General features: G+C 38.7%; 1 protein-coding gene across 4 annotated transcripts in view; it reads right to left on the bottom strand.

Moving 5' to 3' along the window:
• Positions 1–20,856, bottom strand: part of SH3D19 (SH3 domain containing 19) — a 2,322,497-nt gene that overhangs the window by 217,993 nt on the left and 2,083,648 nt on the right. For all 4 annotated transcript variants that reach the window (XM_044062032.1, XM_044062033.1, XM_044062034.1 and 1 more), the window contains one exon: positions 18,319–18,389. In XM_044062032.1, the coding sequence (XP_043917967.1) occupies positions 18,319–18,389 (71 nt within the window). The remainder of the gene's footprint in view (positions 1–18,318; positions 18,390–20,856) is intronic.

The following is a 20,856-nucleotide window of genomic DNA, read 5'->3' as shown; positions in this document are numbered from 1 at the left end:
ACACTTTTCATTGTTTTATATCAACCCACATTCTTTTAGTCTATTAAACACTAAGCTTAAACTAGAACAATGGTCTTACAGAGTCTTACCAAATACTATGATACCATAGTATAACTTTCTGTACCTGCTATGTCTTGAACTGCATTCTGGAATATCTCAGCTACTGAGTTCACGCCAGAGATCAACCTAAACTTCTAAGAAGTAGATAAGCTCAGAATGTGGTTCTGTATCTAATGTCAGGGTAATTCAATTTGGTTATACAGTGTTCTTAAATTTAGTTTACTAAACAGTGTAGTACCTTCATTTCCAGAATTCTCATTAATGTTATTTGTAATAAGCCCTTTTAGTCAGGCTATAGTGTTAGTCTACTGTATATAAATGGGAGTGCTACAGAATCCTGAAAGTCAAAAATCCTGAAAGTTCAAAATCTTGAAAACTCAAAATCCTGAAACCACATAGTATACCAACACTTACTATATTCCAGTCCAAGTACATACAGAAACAAAACACAAACCATATTACTCTCCTCCAAGTATAAGCAGGGGGGCAAGCCCCCATGTACCCCCACACCCCCTACTTAAATATATCAACTCCAAGATTGCACTTAGTGTACTTAAGTGCAATCTTGGAGTTGTTATATTTAAGTAGCAGGGGGTGTGGGGGGCACAGCCTCCTATATGTTTCTGTATGTACTTATGCTGGAATATAGTAAGTGTTGGTATCCTATGTGTTTTCAGGATTCTGGGTTTTCAAGATTTGGAGTTTTCAGGATTTTGAACTTTCAGGATTTTGGGCTTTCAGGATTCTGTAGTGCTCCCATATAAATACATATTCGCACCTCATTAAAGTTGTTAGATTTCCCATGCATAGCTACCTGTGGCCCACAATGGCCCCTGGTTCTGCTACTCTCTCTTCCAATTTCCTGACCTACTGTTCTACTTTATCCATTTCTTTATAAGTGAATGATGTACTGGTTGGACCATCTTAGCCATGTGTACATTTTAAACTTCCCATTCCCTTAAATCAGCTCCTGCTACTCCTCCTGTAGAACTTTTGATGTCTTATTTTTTTTGGCTGTTCACATACTACTCAACCTGCTAATGCAAGAAATTTGGGCAAAGTCAAAAATAATGGGTGGATATGCATAGGTCAGTGGCAATTATGCAGACGATTTTCATTTTGAGGAATAACTGTATGCTGTGAGTGATTCCTTGTGTATTTTGGAAAGATTAAGGTTAAATCTTGTGCAATTCACAAAAAAATTAACTTCATCTTTTACAATGAATAAAACTGAACAGTGTGACACAGCTGTGCAGCGGTTAACACTGTCACCTCACAGTAAGAGGTTCTCCAGTTCAATTCTCAGCTGAGGTGCCTTCTGTGCGAAGTCTGCATGTCCTCCCTTCGTTTGCCTGGGTTTCCTCTGGTTGCTCTGGTTTCCTCCCACATTCCAAAGAAATGTATCTGGAGTGTTTCTCCCTGGGCCTCTACTGAAAATGGGCTCTGTCCAAGTTGGACTTTTCCAGTAAACAAATGTTAAATAAATAAATATTTCAATTAATTTCTTATTTCCATTTATTTTAACATGTGCGGGGTACAATTAAGACTGGGCGAAAGTCAATTTACAATTTTATTATAACATACCATGTTGTATTTCATTTCCACAATGATCATGCAACATAAAATACTTCTGGTTTTATGAGTAACAGGGTACATGACAGAGGTAAGAGTTGGTGACATGATAGGGAAAATTATGAACATTCACTACTGATTGGCAATCATATCAAGTATGTACATTTAAATATAAAACTGTGAAACTATATTGTAAAAGTAGTAATTACATTTACATTCAGGTCAAAACTAATGGTATTACTATTTTCAAATATCTTTGTCACATTAATACAACTTACTTTATATCTACTGTACATTTTCTTCTTGGGAGTAGAAAATTATATATATAAAATTTTACAGTATCTGGCATACAAAGCATCCTCCGACCTATTACTGGTTGATTTACTGCACATCAGCAAATCAAATGGCATCAGAAATACTCAGTCTCAGGATCTAAACCTCTTAGGTTTATAGGTTCAAAGGTTCATAGATTAGAACTAAGCTAACTGCCCTTGCGAGCCATTTTAAGCCTAGCCAATTATCCCTTGTGAGACTCAAACCCTGTACCTTGTGCTTGCAAGGCAAACACCTTAACCATTAGGCCACCCTCCCAACCTCTTCCAACTCTGGACTGCTCCCTGTAATACTAATGGACACATGCAGTTCCTAAATGCTTAATCCCAAGCATGGGTCCCCTCAAATTATCTAAGGTATGACCACAGTTATTCTCATTACATGTAATTATTGACCATGAGATGGGTAAGACCAATTTATAATCAAATGGTATATGGGATAGGTTATTTTGAGCACAAAAAGGGAAACTGGCTATGCTTACAATGGCCCACAAGGGCAGCTAGTCTAGTACTTACCTATGAACAAACACATGTATATTATACACATAAATACACACCCACCCACACATGTATATACATAAACATATATATATATATATATATATATGTGTGTGTGTGTGTGTGTGTTTTGTGTATGTGTTGGACAGATACTTGCATGCACACACACCCACACACACATATAGGTTTACTATGACTTACCTGAACTGCAGGAAGTCGAATGGCCGATGTGCAAAATCACGATTTCCAAGGGGCAGGAAACCAAACCAAAAGCGGTCGACCAAAGTTAGTTGAGTAGCATGGTGCACTCGACCTTTTGACAAGCGACATGCTGAGATTGTGGAGGGAGGTCACTCTTCATTGAGGAACAGGGAAGTAGCCCATTTCCTCACTGTAGTGTGATCTCTGAGTTGGTATATTTAATGTGCAGGGGGTGTGGGGGGCACAGCCCCCCACAGCGGGGGTCCTGCAAAATCGTAGAGGAGAGATATCTGCCTTGCCTGGAAGAGGGGAATGTCGAAAATATCTAATGCACTTAATCATGCAAACCATTTTCAACATTCCGCTCTTCCACACTAATGAAAATCAATGTTACTTCTTGAATTTGTTAACGCTTGATGTAAGCCTACTCAACCTTACCACAGTAAACCCACATATGTATATATGTATGTATATATCATGTACCATAGTAAACCCACATATATATATATATATATATATATATATATATATATATATATATGTATGTATATATACATCATGTACATTTACTTAGAAACAAGGGTATTTTTTTGTTTAACCAAACTCTCTGCTTCTGTTAAAATAACTGGACTGTAGTATAAAGCACTAGCATGTTACTCTGTGAAGGGTTGCTTTGTTGACTACAAAAGTAAATATATGCATTTGCTATGCTAACATTTAAAACAGCTGATCAGGTACATAGAAGCACTTTGCACAACACACATGAAATCCACAGCATTGGATTAGCCATACCTTGAAATTTCTAAGGAAAAGAAATCTTGACAAAGTCTAAAATAATTGGGGGACAAAGCCCCCAAAACAGGGACACATTTTAAACACTACTTTTACAAACTTAGAAAGCTGTTAAAATAATAGGTTTTGCATGACATGCATTTTCTGAGGGATATGAAATCTGAAACTCAAATGTCTGTCATTATTTAATGACAGTTGCAAGGCATGGCATTAGCTCCATGAACAGCTGCACAGATATGCGTTCTAATTTACCTTGAAAGTGTACAGTACAGTTATAACATTTATGCACTACATAATAAGCCATTAGCTAACACTTTTATAAGTAGTAAAATAAAGTTCACTAATACTTTAAGCGTTCCGATGTTTTAAAGTGGTCCCTCATTTTTTTACAGTTATTTTTTTAGTTAATAACACTTGGTTGTTTACATTCCTTTTACTTTTCATTTTTGTCTAAAAACTGAAAAACGAGTTAGAGCAAAAGCACATGGACTGTAATACAAAAACAATACATGGCTCATTTCACTAACACTCTATAAGCCCCTTTTATGTCATATGGTACACTGCAACCTGTGGGTGTGTTGCAGGTCTCATCAAAGTGCATGACAGTTATAATGCTGCACAGTTTAGTATGACTTAAGAATCTAATGTCTGAATCCCCTGTCTAGTTGCCTCCTCTGAGCAAAGCTAAAAAAACAAAACAACAATGTGTATTTTCAACATTGAGATTATATGATGTTTGAATTACAGTCTCTCTTTTTAGAGCAATCCATTGAGCTGTCATTAACTATCACTGGTTATGATCTAATGTGAAAGAAATTCACAGACTGTGAGGTAATGGTACGAGTACACTATAATACATACAAACATATGTTTCAAGCATGGGCATTAAAGCCCTTCTAGCTTGCCAATATGCCAGAACACTTGTCCCCATAATAAATGTCCAGGCTGTTCTTAAAAATATCTAAACTAGTACTTGCTTTAATGTAATTTGGTAGTCTATTCCAAGCATCAGCTACTCTGTCAGCGAACCAATTACTACACTTCTCAATCCTATAGAATCTTCTACATAGGTTGTCTGATGGTTCTCTAGTACTTTTTGATAACCCCAAACATTCCCAGAGGTAGTTGTCCCTAAATGCCCTATGTACCTGAAAAACATCTCCTTTTAAAATCTGTAAGAGACACGGTACAAGTTCAGATATTCTAGTCTTTCATAATAACTTAAGATTTTCATATCCATGGATGCCCTTAGTATATTTCCGCTGTACTCTTTCCAGTTTACTCATGCTTGTTTTCCTATAGGGTTTCCATATTGTTATTCTATACTCAAGTTTTGGTCTAATGTAACTAACAAACAATGACTTCATTATGTTTGATTTCCTAGACTTTATAAATCTTTTTATACAACCTATAGTTCTATAACTATCATTAGCCAATTGGTTGACATGATTAGAAAAACTCGTAGCTGAATCTACCCATATACCCAGGTCCTTAAATGAGTCTACAGTTTCAATCACTGTTTATTGTATTAAACATTCACCTTTCAGTTTATGTCTCCCAAATCTCATATGCTTAGTTTTTGATGTATTTATCAACATATTACTCTCCTGTGCCTAAATGGTCAATTTAGTCAAATTATTTTGCAGACATGCCTTATCTGTAACACTTGTAATCAGTTCACCCAATTTCAGGTCATCAGCATATAGACTGTAGAACACCTCAGATGAAAAAGTAAGGTCTGAAAGATGCAATCTAAACAAGTAAGGGCCTCGTACAGAGCCCCGTGGGACACCTTGACTGTAACCAAGGATTTCACCTGTCCAGTTGGTATGTGATACTTGCCATGTTCTATTTGTAAGCCATGCAGTTATCCATCTTATCAATACTACATCAATACCTAGTTGTACTAATTTATTGATCAGTGTTTTGTGCATGACCCTGTCAAATGCTGAAGTTAAATCTATATAAATCACATCACAGCACAATTTTTCATTCATAGCTACTGTTATATTGTTATAGAACATCATGTTACAGGTGGTAATAGATCTATTTTCAACATATGCATGCTGATATATGGTTTCAAGTCCCAACCTATCCAGTTCTGAGAATAACTTATCCAGTATTACCTTCTCCATTATTTTTCCACAACATGAAAGCAGGCTTAAGGGTCTATATGATTATGGGTTTGTCCTACTCCCTTTTCCCTTAAAGACAGGTTTAATAAGTGCATGTCTCCAATCTTGAGGAATCCCCCCATATTTATATGACCTAGTGAATAACACATGTAATGGCAGTGTAAGTTCTTGCTTAAGTGTTCTCAGGTCATTGTTACTTATTCCGTCTCCTCCCTCTGCTTTGTTTGGATCCAGTTTGCACAGTTCTTTTTCAATATAATCTAATTTGATTCCAGTATCTGCTTTTGTGGAGCCAAACTGTTTTGCATAAGATTTTGTAAATATATCTATAATCTGTTGTGTCTGAGAATAAATTTTAGAATCTCACACAGTTTATCAATTTGTGTATCTTTACTCCTTCCACATCTTATGTATCTATAAAAAGGTTTCCTATTATGCTCAATATCTTTATATAAATTTTCTTCAAAATTTTCTTGATCTTGTCTAACATTATGCTTAATCTGTTTGTCCAGCTTGTTTTTTTCAGTTTTCAAAGTTGCAGTTCGACCTCTCTTCCATTTCTTATATTTTTTGTCTCTCACCTTAATCAGGTGTCTTGTTCTTATGGAAATATACTCCCCTGATGTTAAACATTTTTTTGACTTTTTGCACTCAAACAATTTCTCATTCAAAACTTTCCACTTTCCATCTGCAGTTTTTCCACTGAACACCTCACTCCAATTAGTTTTATATAGTAACTGTTTTACTTCCCTATAATCTGTAATTAACCTTCTGTGCATTGGCTTAGATTTCAGTTTGGCAGAATTATCTAGCAACAAATTAACCTTTATGACCCCATGATATAATGGTATGAGCCTCTACCTGCGATACTGGGCTTCTGAAAGTGTGGCAAATAGCTTAAAAATCTTTAACGTTACAGTGGGAATGAGAATGTTCCTGAAGGCAGAGACACAGCACTGCTTCATTTTCCATAATTTGGACTTGCTTGGAATAACAATGTGATGCAAATGACGTGCATTATGTCTAGTTAAGCAACTATATATTTCTTCTTTGTTTTTTTATGCTGAAAGGTTTACCATCCCACTTATTTAATCTGCATATTAATCAAGTCAGTGCAGCAATTATATGCTTACATAATGAGTTCTGAACCATTAGAAAGTACAGTTGTGTACACCTACCATAAATGTAGATGTTCGAGTGTCTTCACTGTTGCAGTCATAACTGTAGGGTGCTCCTGCCGGCAGGCAGCCCGAGGTCGGCCAGAATCCCAAAGTCTGGGTCCGGCGTCGGCTGTACAAGCTAGTACCCTGACGTCAGTACGCTCTGGTACATAGCCCTCAGCCGACGCCATCTTCTCCAGCCTTTCTTGCCCTAGATGTCAGAAGTCCCCAACAAAACAAAATGAATCCAACAAGGAAACACAAATACACCACAAAAAAGGAAAAGGGAGAAAAAAGAGGGGATAGGAGGGAGGGAAATCCCGACTGCAACAGTGAAGACACTCGAACATCTACATTTATGGTAGGTGTACACAACTGTACTATGTTCTTCGTGTTTCACTGTTGCAGTCATAACTGTAGGGTGGAATCCCAAAGCAGTGTAAAAGGGGAGGAGGCTTTAGATAGAAGAAGGGGAGGCAAGAATACCCTGCAAAACAGCAGAGGCAAAGCCTGCCCTGGTCTTAGAAAACAGAGGGAGATTGTAGTGCTTGGAAAAGGTATGCACAGAACTCCAAGTGGCAGCTTCCAAGATATCCTTGGTAGGGACTCCTCTGAGGAAAGCTGTAGAAGTGGCAGCTGCTCTAGTAGAATGACTTCTAATGGTACCTGGAAACTGTTTCCCATGATGAGTGTAACAAAATCTGATTCCATAAGCAATCCATTTGGAAATAGTTTGTTTAGAAATAGGTTTTCCAAGAGAACTGGAGGCAAAAGAAACAAACAATTGATTAGACTTTCTGAACTCTTTAGTCTTGTCCAGGTAAAATCGTAACTGTCTGTGCACATCTAATGAATGCAAAATCCTTTCCCTTTATTTTGAGGATTTGGAAAGAAAGTAGGAAGGTGAATTGTCTGATTTAAAGCCACTTTTGAAATCACCTTAGGCATGAAAGTAGGATTGGTCCTCAAGGATACTCTGTCCTGATGGAAAATAAGGTATGGTTCCACAGCCATGAGAGCTTGCAACTCTGAGACCCTTCTGACAGAGGTCAAAGCTAATAAAAGAACAGTCTTCCAAGATAAAAACTTAATATCTGAAGATGCAGCAGGCTCAAAAGGAGGCAAAGTAAGTTTTTCTAAAACATAATTAAGGTCCCAGGCAGGGACAGGAGGGGTCCTGGGAGGCCGCAAATTTTTAGCCCCTCTCAAGAATTGCTTCACCAAAGGATGAGAAAAAACAGGAGGATCAGAACTGAAATGAGCAGAAATAGCAGAAGCATGAATCTTAATGGAAGAAAAGGAAAGTCCTTTAGATAAAAGTTCCGAAAGGTAAAGCAAAATAGAAGAGAGATCAGGTACCAGAGGATCCGAGCCTCGGTCCTGCATCCAAATACAAAACCTCTTCCATTTAGAGGCATAGGATTTTCTAGTGCTAGGCCGTCTAGCTTCCAGAAGAACATCCAAAACTTGTTTGGGAAGACTAGAGGAAATCAAATTCCTTTGAAGAGCCAAGCTGCCAGGCAAAGGGTCTTGAGATTGGAATGTAGTAACTGACCCTGATGCTGGGACAGAAGCGAAGGGTTCAGAGGGAGAATCCAAGGAGGCCCAAGAACAGGTGCTTTAAAGTTGGATACCAAAACTGTCGAGGCCAATTTGGAGCAATCAAGATGATGATGAACTTGGGCTTGTCCTGTTTTATCTTCAGTAATACCCGAGGTAGTAGAGGAAGAGGAGGGAAGGCATATCCTGAAAGGCTTCTCCAGCTGAAGGACAGGGCATCCACTCTCCAAGCTGTTTTGTGGAAGGACCTGGTGCAAAAGCGAGGCAGCTGATGATTGAGATGGGATGCAAACAGATCTATCTGGGGACATCCCCAAACTGCAGTAATCCTGTTGAATAAGTTGGTGTCTAGCATCCATTCGTGAGGATCTGAAATGTTTCTGCTCAGGCTGTCTGCTAAGAGATTCTGTTCCCTGGAATGAATTGAGCCTGGAGATGTAGATTCAATTTTAGAGCTGTGTCCCATAAAGCCATAGCTAGTCTGCAAAGGGGTAGAATGAGAACCCCTGCTTGTTGATGTACCACATGACCGTGGTGTTGTCTGTGCGAATTAGCAGAGGCCCTGGTTGCAAAAGGTTCTTGAAGGCTAGAAGGGCATTTTGAACTGCCAACATTTCCTTCAGATTGATGTGCCAGTGAAGATGGTCCTTTGTCCAGGTTCCCTGCTGGCAATTGTCTAGAAAGTGTGCTCCCCAAGCATAATCCGAGGTGTCCGTGGTTAGGATTTGAGTAGGTTGAGGTAGACGAAAAGGCTTTCCTTCGTTTAAAGCGCATACCCTGGACCAGCAAAGGAACTCCCTCTGAAGGCAGGGGATCAGAGGAATCAGAATATCCAGATCGTGGTAATGCTGTGACCATACACTTTTCAGATACCATTGAAGCTTTCTCATATGAAGCCTTGCGTTTGGAATCAACAGAATGCAGGAAGCCATGTAGCCCAGAGCCTGCAGGAATTTCCTTGCAGTGAGCTGAGATAGAGTTGCTAAGGTGCTGAAAGTAGAAGCCAGCTGAGTTTGTTTTTCTGGAGTGAGGAAGGCCCTTTGTAAGGTTGTATTTAAGAGGGCTCCCAAGAATACCATTTGTTGAGAAGGGATCAAATGTGACTTTTTGTGTTCACTGAGAATCCCAGTAGGAGGAGAAGACGTTGAACAAAGTCCAGATGTTGAAGTAGAAGATCTTTGCTGTCTGCCTGAATAAGGCAGTCGTCCAAATAGGGGTAAATCTGGATCCCCTGAAGTCTGCAGTAAGCCACTACTGGTGCCAGGCACTTGGTAAAGACTCTGGGCGCAGTAGATAAACCAAAGGGCAGTACAGAGAATTGAAAGTGCCTCGAACCTGCCTTGAACCTGAGGAATTTCCTGCGTTCCTGCCTGATGGGAATGTGTAAGTAGGCTTCCTTTAATCCAATGTCACCATCCAGGCATCCTGAGAGAGCATTGGAATTAGTTGCTGCAGAGTAAGCATCTTGAATTTTGGAATTTCCAAAAAGGTGTTTAACACAGAAAGGTCCAGAATAGGTCTCCATGAGTTTTGGTTTCTTGGAACCAGAAACAGTCTAGAATAAAAACCTTTTCCCATCTCCGAGAGTGGAACAGGCTCTATGGCTCTCATGGCCAGAAGAGCATCCACTTGATTTAAGGCCTCTGGCCATTGATGTTTTGGCAGATCTGGCCAACCGTGAGCCCTTGGCAAAGTGTGAAAGTGGAATTTGTAACCCTTTAAAATCACGTCCAATACCCATCTGTCCTGGGTAATATGAGTCCAATTTCTGTAAAAAAGAGAGAGTTTTCCTCCGAGAGGGGCATCCAGGTGAAGGGGTCCTGTAGCCCAACCGAGAGAGTCATTGAGTTTGCTTTCTTTGAGATTGGGATCTGTCTTCTCCCCTTCTAGGTGAAGAGGCAGTCCATTGTCTAGATCTGTAAGAGGCCTGACCTTGACCACGACCTCTGGAGCGTCTATATCTTCCCCTTTGAGGCCTGTCAGACGTGGGAAAGGACCAATTTTTAGAGGGCCAATTCCTGGAAAATCTAGGAGGCTGAACTTGCAAGAAATCTTTTACAGTCTGCATAGACTTTGCCTTTTCTTCCATCTTTTAATAACTTCCTCAGCCTTGGATCCAAAAAGAACATCATGTTGAACAGGGGCATCTAATAACTTAGCCTTAACCTGTTCAGGTAAACTTTGTTCACGAAGCCAGGCATGTCTTCTGATAACAGTACCAGAGGCTGCAGCCCTGCAAGAAGCATCCAAAGCATCAAAACCACAATGTAAACTATGTTTGTTCACTTGTTCAGTAGCATGCAAGACATCCTGAAGTTCCTTATCCTCTGCACAAGCAGGAAGGGAAGCAAGCTTTTGCTTTAAAACAGACAAAAGAAATTGCTGATACTTAAACATATGAAACTGGCAATTTAAAGCCCTTACAGGGTAGCAGAAGTATATACCTTTTTTCCCCACCTGTCTAAAGCACGAGAATCCTTCTCAGAGGGAATAGGATTTTTAGAAGTAGCAACCTTAGCAGCCTTAGAGCCCTGAGAAATAGTTTCAGGATCCATAAAGGGTTTTAAATAAGAATAAATGAGAGTCAGGAACCCTATAAAATCTATCAGGCTTAGAAGGAGCAGGAGGCATGGAATCAGGATTCAAATTAGCCTCAGAAAAAGCATCATCTACAATGTCCAAAACAGGAGGGATAGCTAAAGGCCTATGCTGAGGAAGAAGAAGAAATTCCCTAAGCCTCTTCTTGGAAGCAGAATACTCCTGTCCTTCCCAATGAAAATGTTCCCTCATCTCATGCAAGGTTTCCCCAAGAGAGAAATCCTCAGGCGGAGAGGCCGATGGTAAAGAGTCCTCAGCATCCGAATCCTCATAAGGAGGAAAGGAATATTCCTGATCTGAGGAAGAAACAGAAGATATAGAAGCCTGGTCAGAGGAATCCAGAGTAACATCCTGTCGAGGCCTTTTCTCAGGAGGGGGGTGAGAACCCCTAATCATTGTAAGCAAATCTTCAGCCATCTTTAATAATTGCTTCTGTGTCCTGGGTGTAGATTCAGAAGCAGCTTGAGCAGGAACTTTAGACTTAACAGGAGTCTTTGTCTTTGCCTTTGAAATAGTGATGTGAGTAGGCCTGAAAACCCCCTCAGAAGCCGGTACCTGCACAGCGGTTCCGGACCCATCTGAAGGAGTGACGTCCGAAGGTCCTGCAGCAGTTAAAATAGTGGGCCTTGATGGCTCCCCATGGGAGTCCGTATCGGCCATCAGTTCAGAAGTGGCAGACGACAGGGGCTGCAAAAGCGCCTCACTGACGACAGCCGAACCGGATGCTGGCTCCAGCTGCAACGAGTCCTGTTTGGACCTCGGAGGCCTGTCTTTGTCTTTGCGCTTCTTTTGAATTCCGGTAGTGTCCGACGACATTCTATAATTGAAGCATCTGCCAAAATAATTTAAAGCCCAATCGTACCTGCGCTTGATAGTACGAGAGTTGAACCTGGCACAGAACCGACAACAAGAAACGTCGTGGTCAGGGCCTAAGCAAGGTAGACAGTAAGAGTGAAAATCTTTATGAGGTATTTGTTTCCCACACGTTATACAATTATTAACTTTTTCTGACATCGGAGGAACAAGAAAAATATTCCCCAACGGGGTACTTAGCTTTGAGAAGAGAAGTAAGAACTTCGGACCGACAACAACAAAATACTCTGTTCGAAAATCGCCAACCAACGACTTGCGAGCTGCTTTCCACTGCACGGCAAGAAAGACTGGAGAAGATGGCGTCGGCTGTGGGCTATGTACCAGAGCGTACTGACGTCAGGGTACTAGCTTGTACAGCCGACGCCGGACCCAGACTTTGGGATTCTGGCCGACCTCGGGCTGCCTGCCGGCAGGAGCACCCTACAGTTATGACTGCAACAGTGAAACACGTAGAACATCAACAGTAATCCTACTAGATGACCATAGATTGTTAGTAAGTCATAAGTATTCCTTTACTGTCCACATGCAGTTACATTCATCAACAAAGTATTGTCATCAGATCTTTTTCCTTTATGTTCACTCATTTTTATAACAAATTTCCAGAAGAAATGCGGTACTAACATTTCCCTTATATGTTACCACAGTTTGTGTTTAATTCTGTGCATATGATATTCCACTGTTATATACAAATGGATGTTGTCCTACGTCAATGAACATGCAAAATGTATGTTAATTAGTTTCCCTTATTTTTCTTTTTCTAAACTTTTGAAGGCATTTTACATAATTTCCAATTGTTCACATGAAGAGGTTGAGAAATATGGTTATTAAAACTTGTGTTCTAACTCTAACAAAGTATACTTCAAAACACATGAAAAACATTGAGCTGTAGACAACACAATTTATTATACTGTACACAGTAGAAAGGAACACTGAGTAACTGTCAAAACTGTCAAATTTTTTAATGTTTAAATGTATCAGGGTTCCACATAAAAATTCAACAGTAAAGCCTATAGGACCAAACTTAACCAATCATTTCACACTTCCTATTACAGCACCACTCAGAGGAGTGCATCAACTGTTTTTGTGAATAAACATAAGCTCTCATGTTATACAGTTATACTCAACAACTGAGGCCCACTCATTTTGGTGGATTGAGAAACAACCTCGCTACTCGCTGAAGTTGTAACAAGAGCGGTACTTATGTATTATCGCAACCAGATTTTCGAAGTTGTGAAATTCGCTTCCTGGAATAGAATGACTTCAGGAAACACTGTTCGGTGTTATTTGAAGTCATTACTGCAGAAAAACAAGTTTGGAGTACCTTCATGTTTACAAACTTTTCAAGAAACCGTCTTCCTGTTTTGCGTGCATTACACACGCATGCTTGAATTGTCACGGATGCTCTCTTTCTGACGAACGGAAAGCAGTATTACAAGCAGAGCTAGTTACATATGTGATTCTACATTTATTTTCATAATAAGGACATGTATGTAACCTGGTATGTCAATGGAAAGGATGTGTAGTGTTCCTACATAAATCAATGTATGTCTTCAAATATCGGTTAACAAGCAAGGTGCTGCATGTCTGAAGCAGTACAGTCAGTGGCAGCTGTGGCAATATTACAGAGTCCAACACTGCAAACTTGCAGCAGTTACCAAGTGCACCCATCAAGTGCAAGCTGGACAATACGATGTAATGCTTTACTACATGAAGACTTAAACAGTACACTAGCACTGTTGGACTGTATATCCTATGTCAAACCAAGCAGATTTACTTCCCTTTAGCTCTTGCTCCAACTTCTTCACTGCGCTGCTCACCTTTACAAAGTGTACGTTGTGAAAACAAAAGACATGCTGTCATTTAAGTCCATAAGGAAACAACAACAGTATGTTAACATTTTATTGATAAGACTCCAGAAAACAAACTGTATTACTGAAAATAACACAGTATTTCACATTTCAGCAACATTAACAAACACATTTCAGGATTGGGAAGCAACCGTTACTGCCGTGAAATATCTGTTTGTGATAATATGCAAGTACCATCCTGTAGTAATGTTTTTCCAGGCTAGAGTGCTAAAACACGAGAAAGACACCTCTATTAAAAACATGATTGCAAGTGATTTTCCACTGGACACATCACCTAACTCCTTCCTACCCTACACATCACTTCTGCTGCCACCCTCCCATATTTCCTGTTAAAATGAGTCCACATTTGGTTTATTTGCTAAGTGCATCAATTGCCTGATGGACTTTGTACTTTGTGATTACACTGTGTTTATGAATCAGTTCTATTTTATTTTTTTGAATTTCTTCAATCGGTCTGTGTCTGTAAAAGACTAGTTAAGAATAAAGATAACTGTTCAAAATTTTGGAGCCTGGCTGCAGCTAACTTAGCAAAAATGAATAGTCTTCTTTACAGAGGAAAAAAACAATCCATTTTAAGGGTTTAGGTAAATCTGCTTAAATCCTTAAACATCCTTATTTGAGGGGACATGACAAAATGAAATGTTCAAGTGTTTGGGTAAAAATTAGAGTAATGTTACTAATGAAAAAAACATTTATTTATCTTATTATTTAACATTTGTTTGCCAGGCTAGTCCGACTGGACAACAAGTGTTCATTTTCAGCAGAACATGGGAACATGAGAATAAATTAAATCTAAAATGATAAGCTGTGATCCTGGAGAGTACTGCCAGCCTGAAGGAAAACCATAAATCATATTAAGAGGGGAAATAAAACAATTTTATATGGAATGTGAAGTGTGCAAGAGCTAAAAGGGTGAAGCTGGTTTTACCAGTGGAGCAAGGAGGGCTGGGTCTTCCTGATCTGCTGAGATATTACACAACTACCCAGATAAGGTTAATATATCTCACTCATTTTGACAGAAATGGGGCAATGTGGCAAAATGTGATTATTATCTCAAGAAGTAGCACAATGAGACATAAAAAAGACTGACACCGTGGACACTGTTGAAAGGGAGGATTGGAGTACGAATACTCTTTGTATAAAATAACCAAAACTTCATTCAACTCCAAGGAAAAAGAATGTGAAAGAAGAATTTTACACTTATTGGTATGGCAAAAATGAATAAGTCCAAAGAGACAATAGGAGTCATCTGGAAGAAGATGAACAAAGAACCTGGAATAATGGGAACATGTAGATTTAGAAGGAAGTACTATAAACTGGGAGCATGCAGGAGAGTTTTATCATGTTAATGTTTCGTTGAAATAAATAAAAAAAATTCTGAATACAGAAAGTGAAATGGGACTACCAGAAACTGTGAAATTTACAACAGAACCTAAAAACACAGATAGCAAAAATCTAACAGATAAGTAAGTAAGGCCCACAAGCTAATGCACCACAATTATGAAACATTGAAATGAGGTCTTATCTGCGTGAGTTGATGTAAGCCCAGGTGGGTATAAAAGATCATGTGGCACCTACAGAAAAGAGATGGGGAAGTTCCCAAATTCCCTGCCAACTTTCCCCCTTAGACAAAACACCCACCTTAGGTCTCCCATGAAAAGGGATCACTTGCCTTGTGGGACTAAACTGGTCAGAAGAAAAGCTAAAACCTACAAGAAAATATGTGAAGAAATCAGAGTAGAGTGGAAAGAGAAGAATAACTAAGAAAAATGGAGAACTTTGGAAAGAAATTCAAAAAAGATCCAAAACATACAATAAGATCTAGCAGATTTAGACATTTTGCCTGGGAGTGTTTGAATAGTTACTTTCATACTCCAATTTGGTTACAAAAGATCTTCCCACAAATTGACAGTAGATTCTGCAGATGAATGGAGGATGGAAGGAGTAAACACTGGAGATGAATGGAGGACGGAAGGGGTAAACGGTAGCACATGTTTTTGGTATGATCAAAGTTCCTGTTTATTGCTGGTTCAGTTTTAATTTTGGGGCCCAATTCATGTTCTATGGCAGAAACCATGTTTGTGATGAAGAAGCTATTTTGAGTCTGTCCAATAACTTACTTGTGATGCAGTGAGTGTTTGATTCAGACTTATTTTACTAATACACAGCGGTGGTGGTGCTGCGGTAGCGTTGTCGCCTCACAGTTAGACGTTGCCCGTTCGATTCTCAGTTAGAGCGTCTTCTGTGTGGCGACATGCGTGAATGGGCCTTCCTTCGTTGAAGGTTGTGCGTTAGGCCTGGCAAGCCAGTACGTAAAAATCTACTGCCAATCATTACCGGACCGGAGTTCCGCTTTGGCGACCCCTAACCGGGAAAAGCCGAAAGACACAACAACACAGAAGAGATTTTAAACACAGTAATCACTAACATGACTGGCCAAATTTTGTTGTCAATTTTATGAGTAAAATAAACAAACTTAAAGCTAACAATTTCTGAAGGTGAAAGAGGCAGTTCTGACTTCTAATAATCATAGATCCCCACATTTCCATTGTGCTCAGTTAAAATGTGAAGACAAAGGGATCAGAGACTTTATCACTGTCTCTAAGGTCTCTTTCAAATGTTCAAAGTTGTTTTCTTTTGTTTAGCAAATCTTTTTTTTCTTTACAGCTATTACTTTATGTATAACAGTTAGAGCATTAATTACATTTTTTAACATAAATAACTCACTAGTGAAACATTTCTGCAATCATTTTTTTTTTGCCAAGGCTACTGTTGCAGTTTACAGCTGGCTTCATGCCCTCACTGTCCTGCAGTGTTTTTTATTGGTGTGAGTCTGAGCTGTTTTGTGCAGTCATGGTGTTATAGGACTGCTTTTTCTATGTAGGGTTGAGGTTAGGGGCAAGGGCAGGGTTAGGATGCATTTGTCAGGTTTGGCAGTCTAACTCTGCCCCAGCCCTACACATTACAAAAATCCTTCCTGTAATACATGTGACGGTATTCTTATTCTTTTTTTTCCACTTTTGTGTACTTGGGATTATAACTTGTCAAGATTACTTACTGTTGGCCTTTTGGTTTTGGTATTTTGTTGCATCAGAACTCAAACATAATTTATATTTACTTAGAAGAATTGAAACTGGTAGGAGCACATGTAAGTGCATACAAAGCTGTCAAGTACACCTGGTCGAATGAAGTACATTGGATGTGCTCCTTCCCCAACCCATGTTGAAGCATATCCCAGAGATGCATGGACAAACGTGATCAGCAATATCAAAATACTATCCCCTGCAAAGATCCATGTTAAAGCCCATCTTGAAGTTTTGATATGTCTACTTACGATCTGCTGGATTGATTCAGTAAGTTGCACTATAATAAAGTGTCATATACTAATTATAAATATAGATTTATATACACGGACACACATATACACACACACACACACACACACACACACACACACACACACACACACACACACACACACACACACACACACATACATAAATACACATTTTGCATGTTTTAGTATCTTAAGAACCTAAAAAAATTGTTATTTCCAGCAATGATAATATTTCACATATAGAGTTAATCAACTGCTTAACAACAAGCCCCAACAAGAATCTCTCTTCTATAACTGTTCTCTGACCGGTTAACTGCTCAAAACTAATTCCATTCCCTGCTGCCAGCTAAGATGCCATATGGTTACAGTTCAAACAATGCATTTGAAGAGTAAATCTGTAAGTTACTCTAACACAAACAAAGCTGCTAAAAGCATTATGACAACTACCACATTATTCTGAAGGAATTATAAAAAATAGGCCCCAAATTATTTTTAATAAATGAAAGTGAACAACTTAAAACTTGAACATGATAAGATCTGTGCGCAATCATGCTCCAAGCAAAGCTATTTATAAAAATGATTGGTGTTTCACATTTGCAATTTACTTTTGGTAAATGTGGAGAATTCTGGGAAAAATATATTTCCTGGCAAAAACAAGACAGTAGATTACTGTGTGTGTGAATGTTACTGGGTGTAGCAATAGCAATAAAATTAGCAGTGGCTAACAAGAAATGCCTATTAGTTGTTTTTGCCAGTGGCTAAAAGTATAACAGAAAGCATTGTACATGATTTAATTAGACAGTTATGAATTACACAAAACTAAAGATGGACAGCACATTACAAGTGCAAAATGTACTTAGTATAGGGACACATATAAAATGAGTTATTTAGCACAGGCACCTACAAAATTAGTGATATTTTACTTGCACATGACTTTTCAATTGTGTTTTGTTAACAAATAAATAAAATCAGATATTTTATATGTTATTTTTTTCCAGGTACTACATCAGCAAAATATGAAGTAGCATGATTATAAACATCAGAAATATTTCTCTTGTGAATGCTGTTGGGACTTCTCCATTCATGAGCTCACAAAAATCAAACTGCATTCAGTGAAAATATTCCTAATATTGTCATGCTCTCCTCCATTACATAGTATATCTTTCCATAACTGAGTGTGCCCTTATTATATATACACACACGTGTATGTGTCTGCGTGTGTATATGTATGTGTGTGTGTATATACATATATATAAAATGTATGTACATATGTGCATACACTAAAATAACACAATATAAAACCAAATGTTTCTTCCTTCACCTGATACTCACCTAGTGCAAGTTGATGAGGAGGGTGGTGTTTGAGGCATCCTTTTTCCACTGTCGGCATCTGAAACATCAACCTAAAAATAAAAAACAAGTTTCTAGTTACTGTTTTACTTTAACAGTTAAATCTGTTTAGTACTAAAGTGCCACTCTGACTGGGCATGACACTGACAGAATACTGCTATGATTTACAGCATGGTAACGTTTGGGAGCTTTGCTTTTGTGGCTGCTAATTAAATAATCTGAATGAAAAGCCTGAATTACGGTCCAAATGGAAGAGGTTTAGTTGTCTGAAAAAGCTAAATGCTAAGGTGTACTGGGCTCCAAGATCTAACCCATTATTTCCTAGGAATTGTAAATTACTTTGCAATCTGAGACAGGAAATGAAGTAGCATTAAACCTGTCTGCATTTCGACAGGAAATGAAGTAGCATTAAACCTGTCTGCATTTCTGTCGTCTTTCCCTTGCTTTTGCTCTCTGTCTCTCTCTCTGCATACAGTACACATTATGACTGGGAAAAATGACATCAGTTCTTAATGTCCATGACCCTTTCCCTTTATGCATGTAGCATCACACTCAGAGATGCCCTTTTTTAATTACTCCCAAGTCTTTTGATTTCTAATACCATGACAGGAGTGAACCCCATTCCTAAGTCAAAGTACAATTAAAGTTCATGAAATTAGTATTGTTTCAATCTTTGATGTTAGCCAGTAGTGCTCTTCGCAGCACCCACAATGTGCCCAGTAATGACTCCTTCTGCAGTTCATATGGAGTTACATGTATTGGTAGCATATATAAATAAGATTGTAAATTCTTTATTATAAGACCTGTTGCTCCTACTACTATTGGAACTGTCAGAGTATCTGTCTTCCACATTGCTCTCATTTCTGCCTGCAGATCCTGATATTTTATGACTTTGTCTCTCTCTGAATGCAAGATGTATGGGTGTGGTAATTTCAACGATCAGTGCTACTCTTGTCTTCTTTTCTTGGACCGCTATATCCAGTTTTCTAGCATCTATCTTTTGAACTGTTGGTAACGGATGATCCCATATGATGTAGACTTCTTCATTTTCTATGATGCTGTGTGGCTCATGTTTCCAGTGTTTTTTGGCCACTTCAATACCATAATGTGTACGCAATCCCCAGTGCAACAGTCTCACCACATTATTGTGCCTTTCAGTATACAGTTCTTCTGCCATTAGTATGTCACAACCAGCAACAAGGTGCGCAACTGTTTCCAAGTCGGTTTTACAAAACCTACATTTGTCTGTTTCTCCCACATATTCAATGGACTTTATAAATCAACATGTACACAGCCCACAATCTTGGCCTGCCAATATTAACCTATGCCCTCTGTGTGATGTACCACAATCAGTATGAGGGCATTTCACTCACATCACTGACAGACTTGTAATTCAAAAACAGAACTGTACATCTGTCAGGAAGTGTTTAGTACAGGGTGCATGTGGCATTCAAAGACTTATTAGTGACCAAAAACACAATAACAGCCATCCAATGAACTGCATGTGTAATGATAATGAGAGAGAGAGAGAGAGAGAGAGTACAAACCATTTTTATAAAATAGCTGAAGAGAGTGAGGTAGTAGAGATACACCAACATTGTCTTTATTACAATTGAATAAGTTAATAGTTGAATGCTGCAATAAATGGAGAGGAATTTTTGTGAACAAATAAACTGTAGGAATGCAAAAGGATATACTTTTCACATACTAGTAAAGGCTCATTTGTGGCTGCTTAAATGATAAAGAAAGGATCCTTGATGTCTGAGAGCAAAAACAGATGATATATGTATGTATGTGTATGTAGTTGAAAAATTCTAACCTATATTTCAGCATATGGAAAAAGTACTTAACTACAAGTTCAATGTGAGAAGAAGGTCCTTCGCTCCTCATCTGCTTCTGTCATTGAAACTGAGAAGAGTCACAGTGTTTTTGGAGAATAGCTGCTGGAAATGTATGCTGCTAACTCTAAAACTACCAAGTACAACACACAAAAAAAGCTTTATGAAACTCATTTTATCTTACAATAATGTTGTCTAAACAAATAGAAAGGTCACTATAATGAAGACATCACTTAATGAACAATGTTTGTTATTTTGTGTTAGGCCAGTTATAACTGTCCTAATAATAACAGTAATAACAACAATACATATTTGTTAACCAGGGCGGTCCACTGGACACACAATCACTTTTCAGGAATGACTTGGGAGCAATGTTTGGTTAAGTGGCCTGCTCAAGGTCACACAGTAAGCAAATAAGGGCTGACAGAATCAAACCCTGTATCACAGGAACTGCATCTCACAGCCTTAACCCTCTTAAATGAATTAACAGCTATTATTATGATGTTGGATTTTGTATCTGTTCACTCTTAGAAACATCTTAAGCTTTGTTTGCTTTAGTAACAATATACCTGCTTTAATTATGATCTGCTTTGATCATGTTACTTGGGCCTTGGATGCGAATGGACCTTGCCCAGATGAATAATCCTAATCAAACATAAGCAACTTGCATCAATAAAGAAGG

The sequence above is a fragment of the Protopterus annectens genome, chromosome 2.part1 (genome assembly GCF_019279795.1).
Source record: "Protopterus annectens isolate FY-2018-M chromosome 2.part1, PAN1.0, whole genome shotgun sequence".
Taxonomy (NCBI): domain Eukaryota; kingdom Metazoa; phylum Chordata; order Ceratodontiformes; family Protopteridae; genus Protopterus; species Protopterus annectens.
This window is presented reverse-complemented; position numbering and strand designations above follow the sequence as displayed.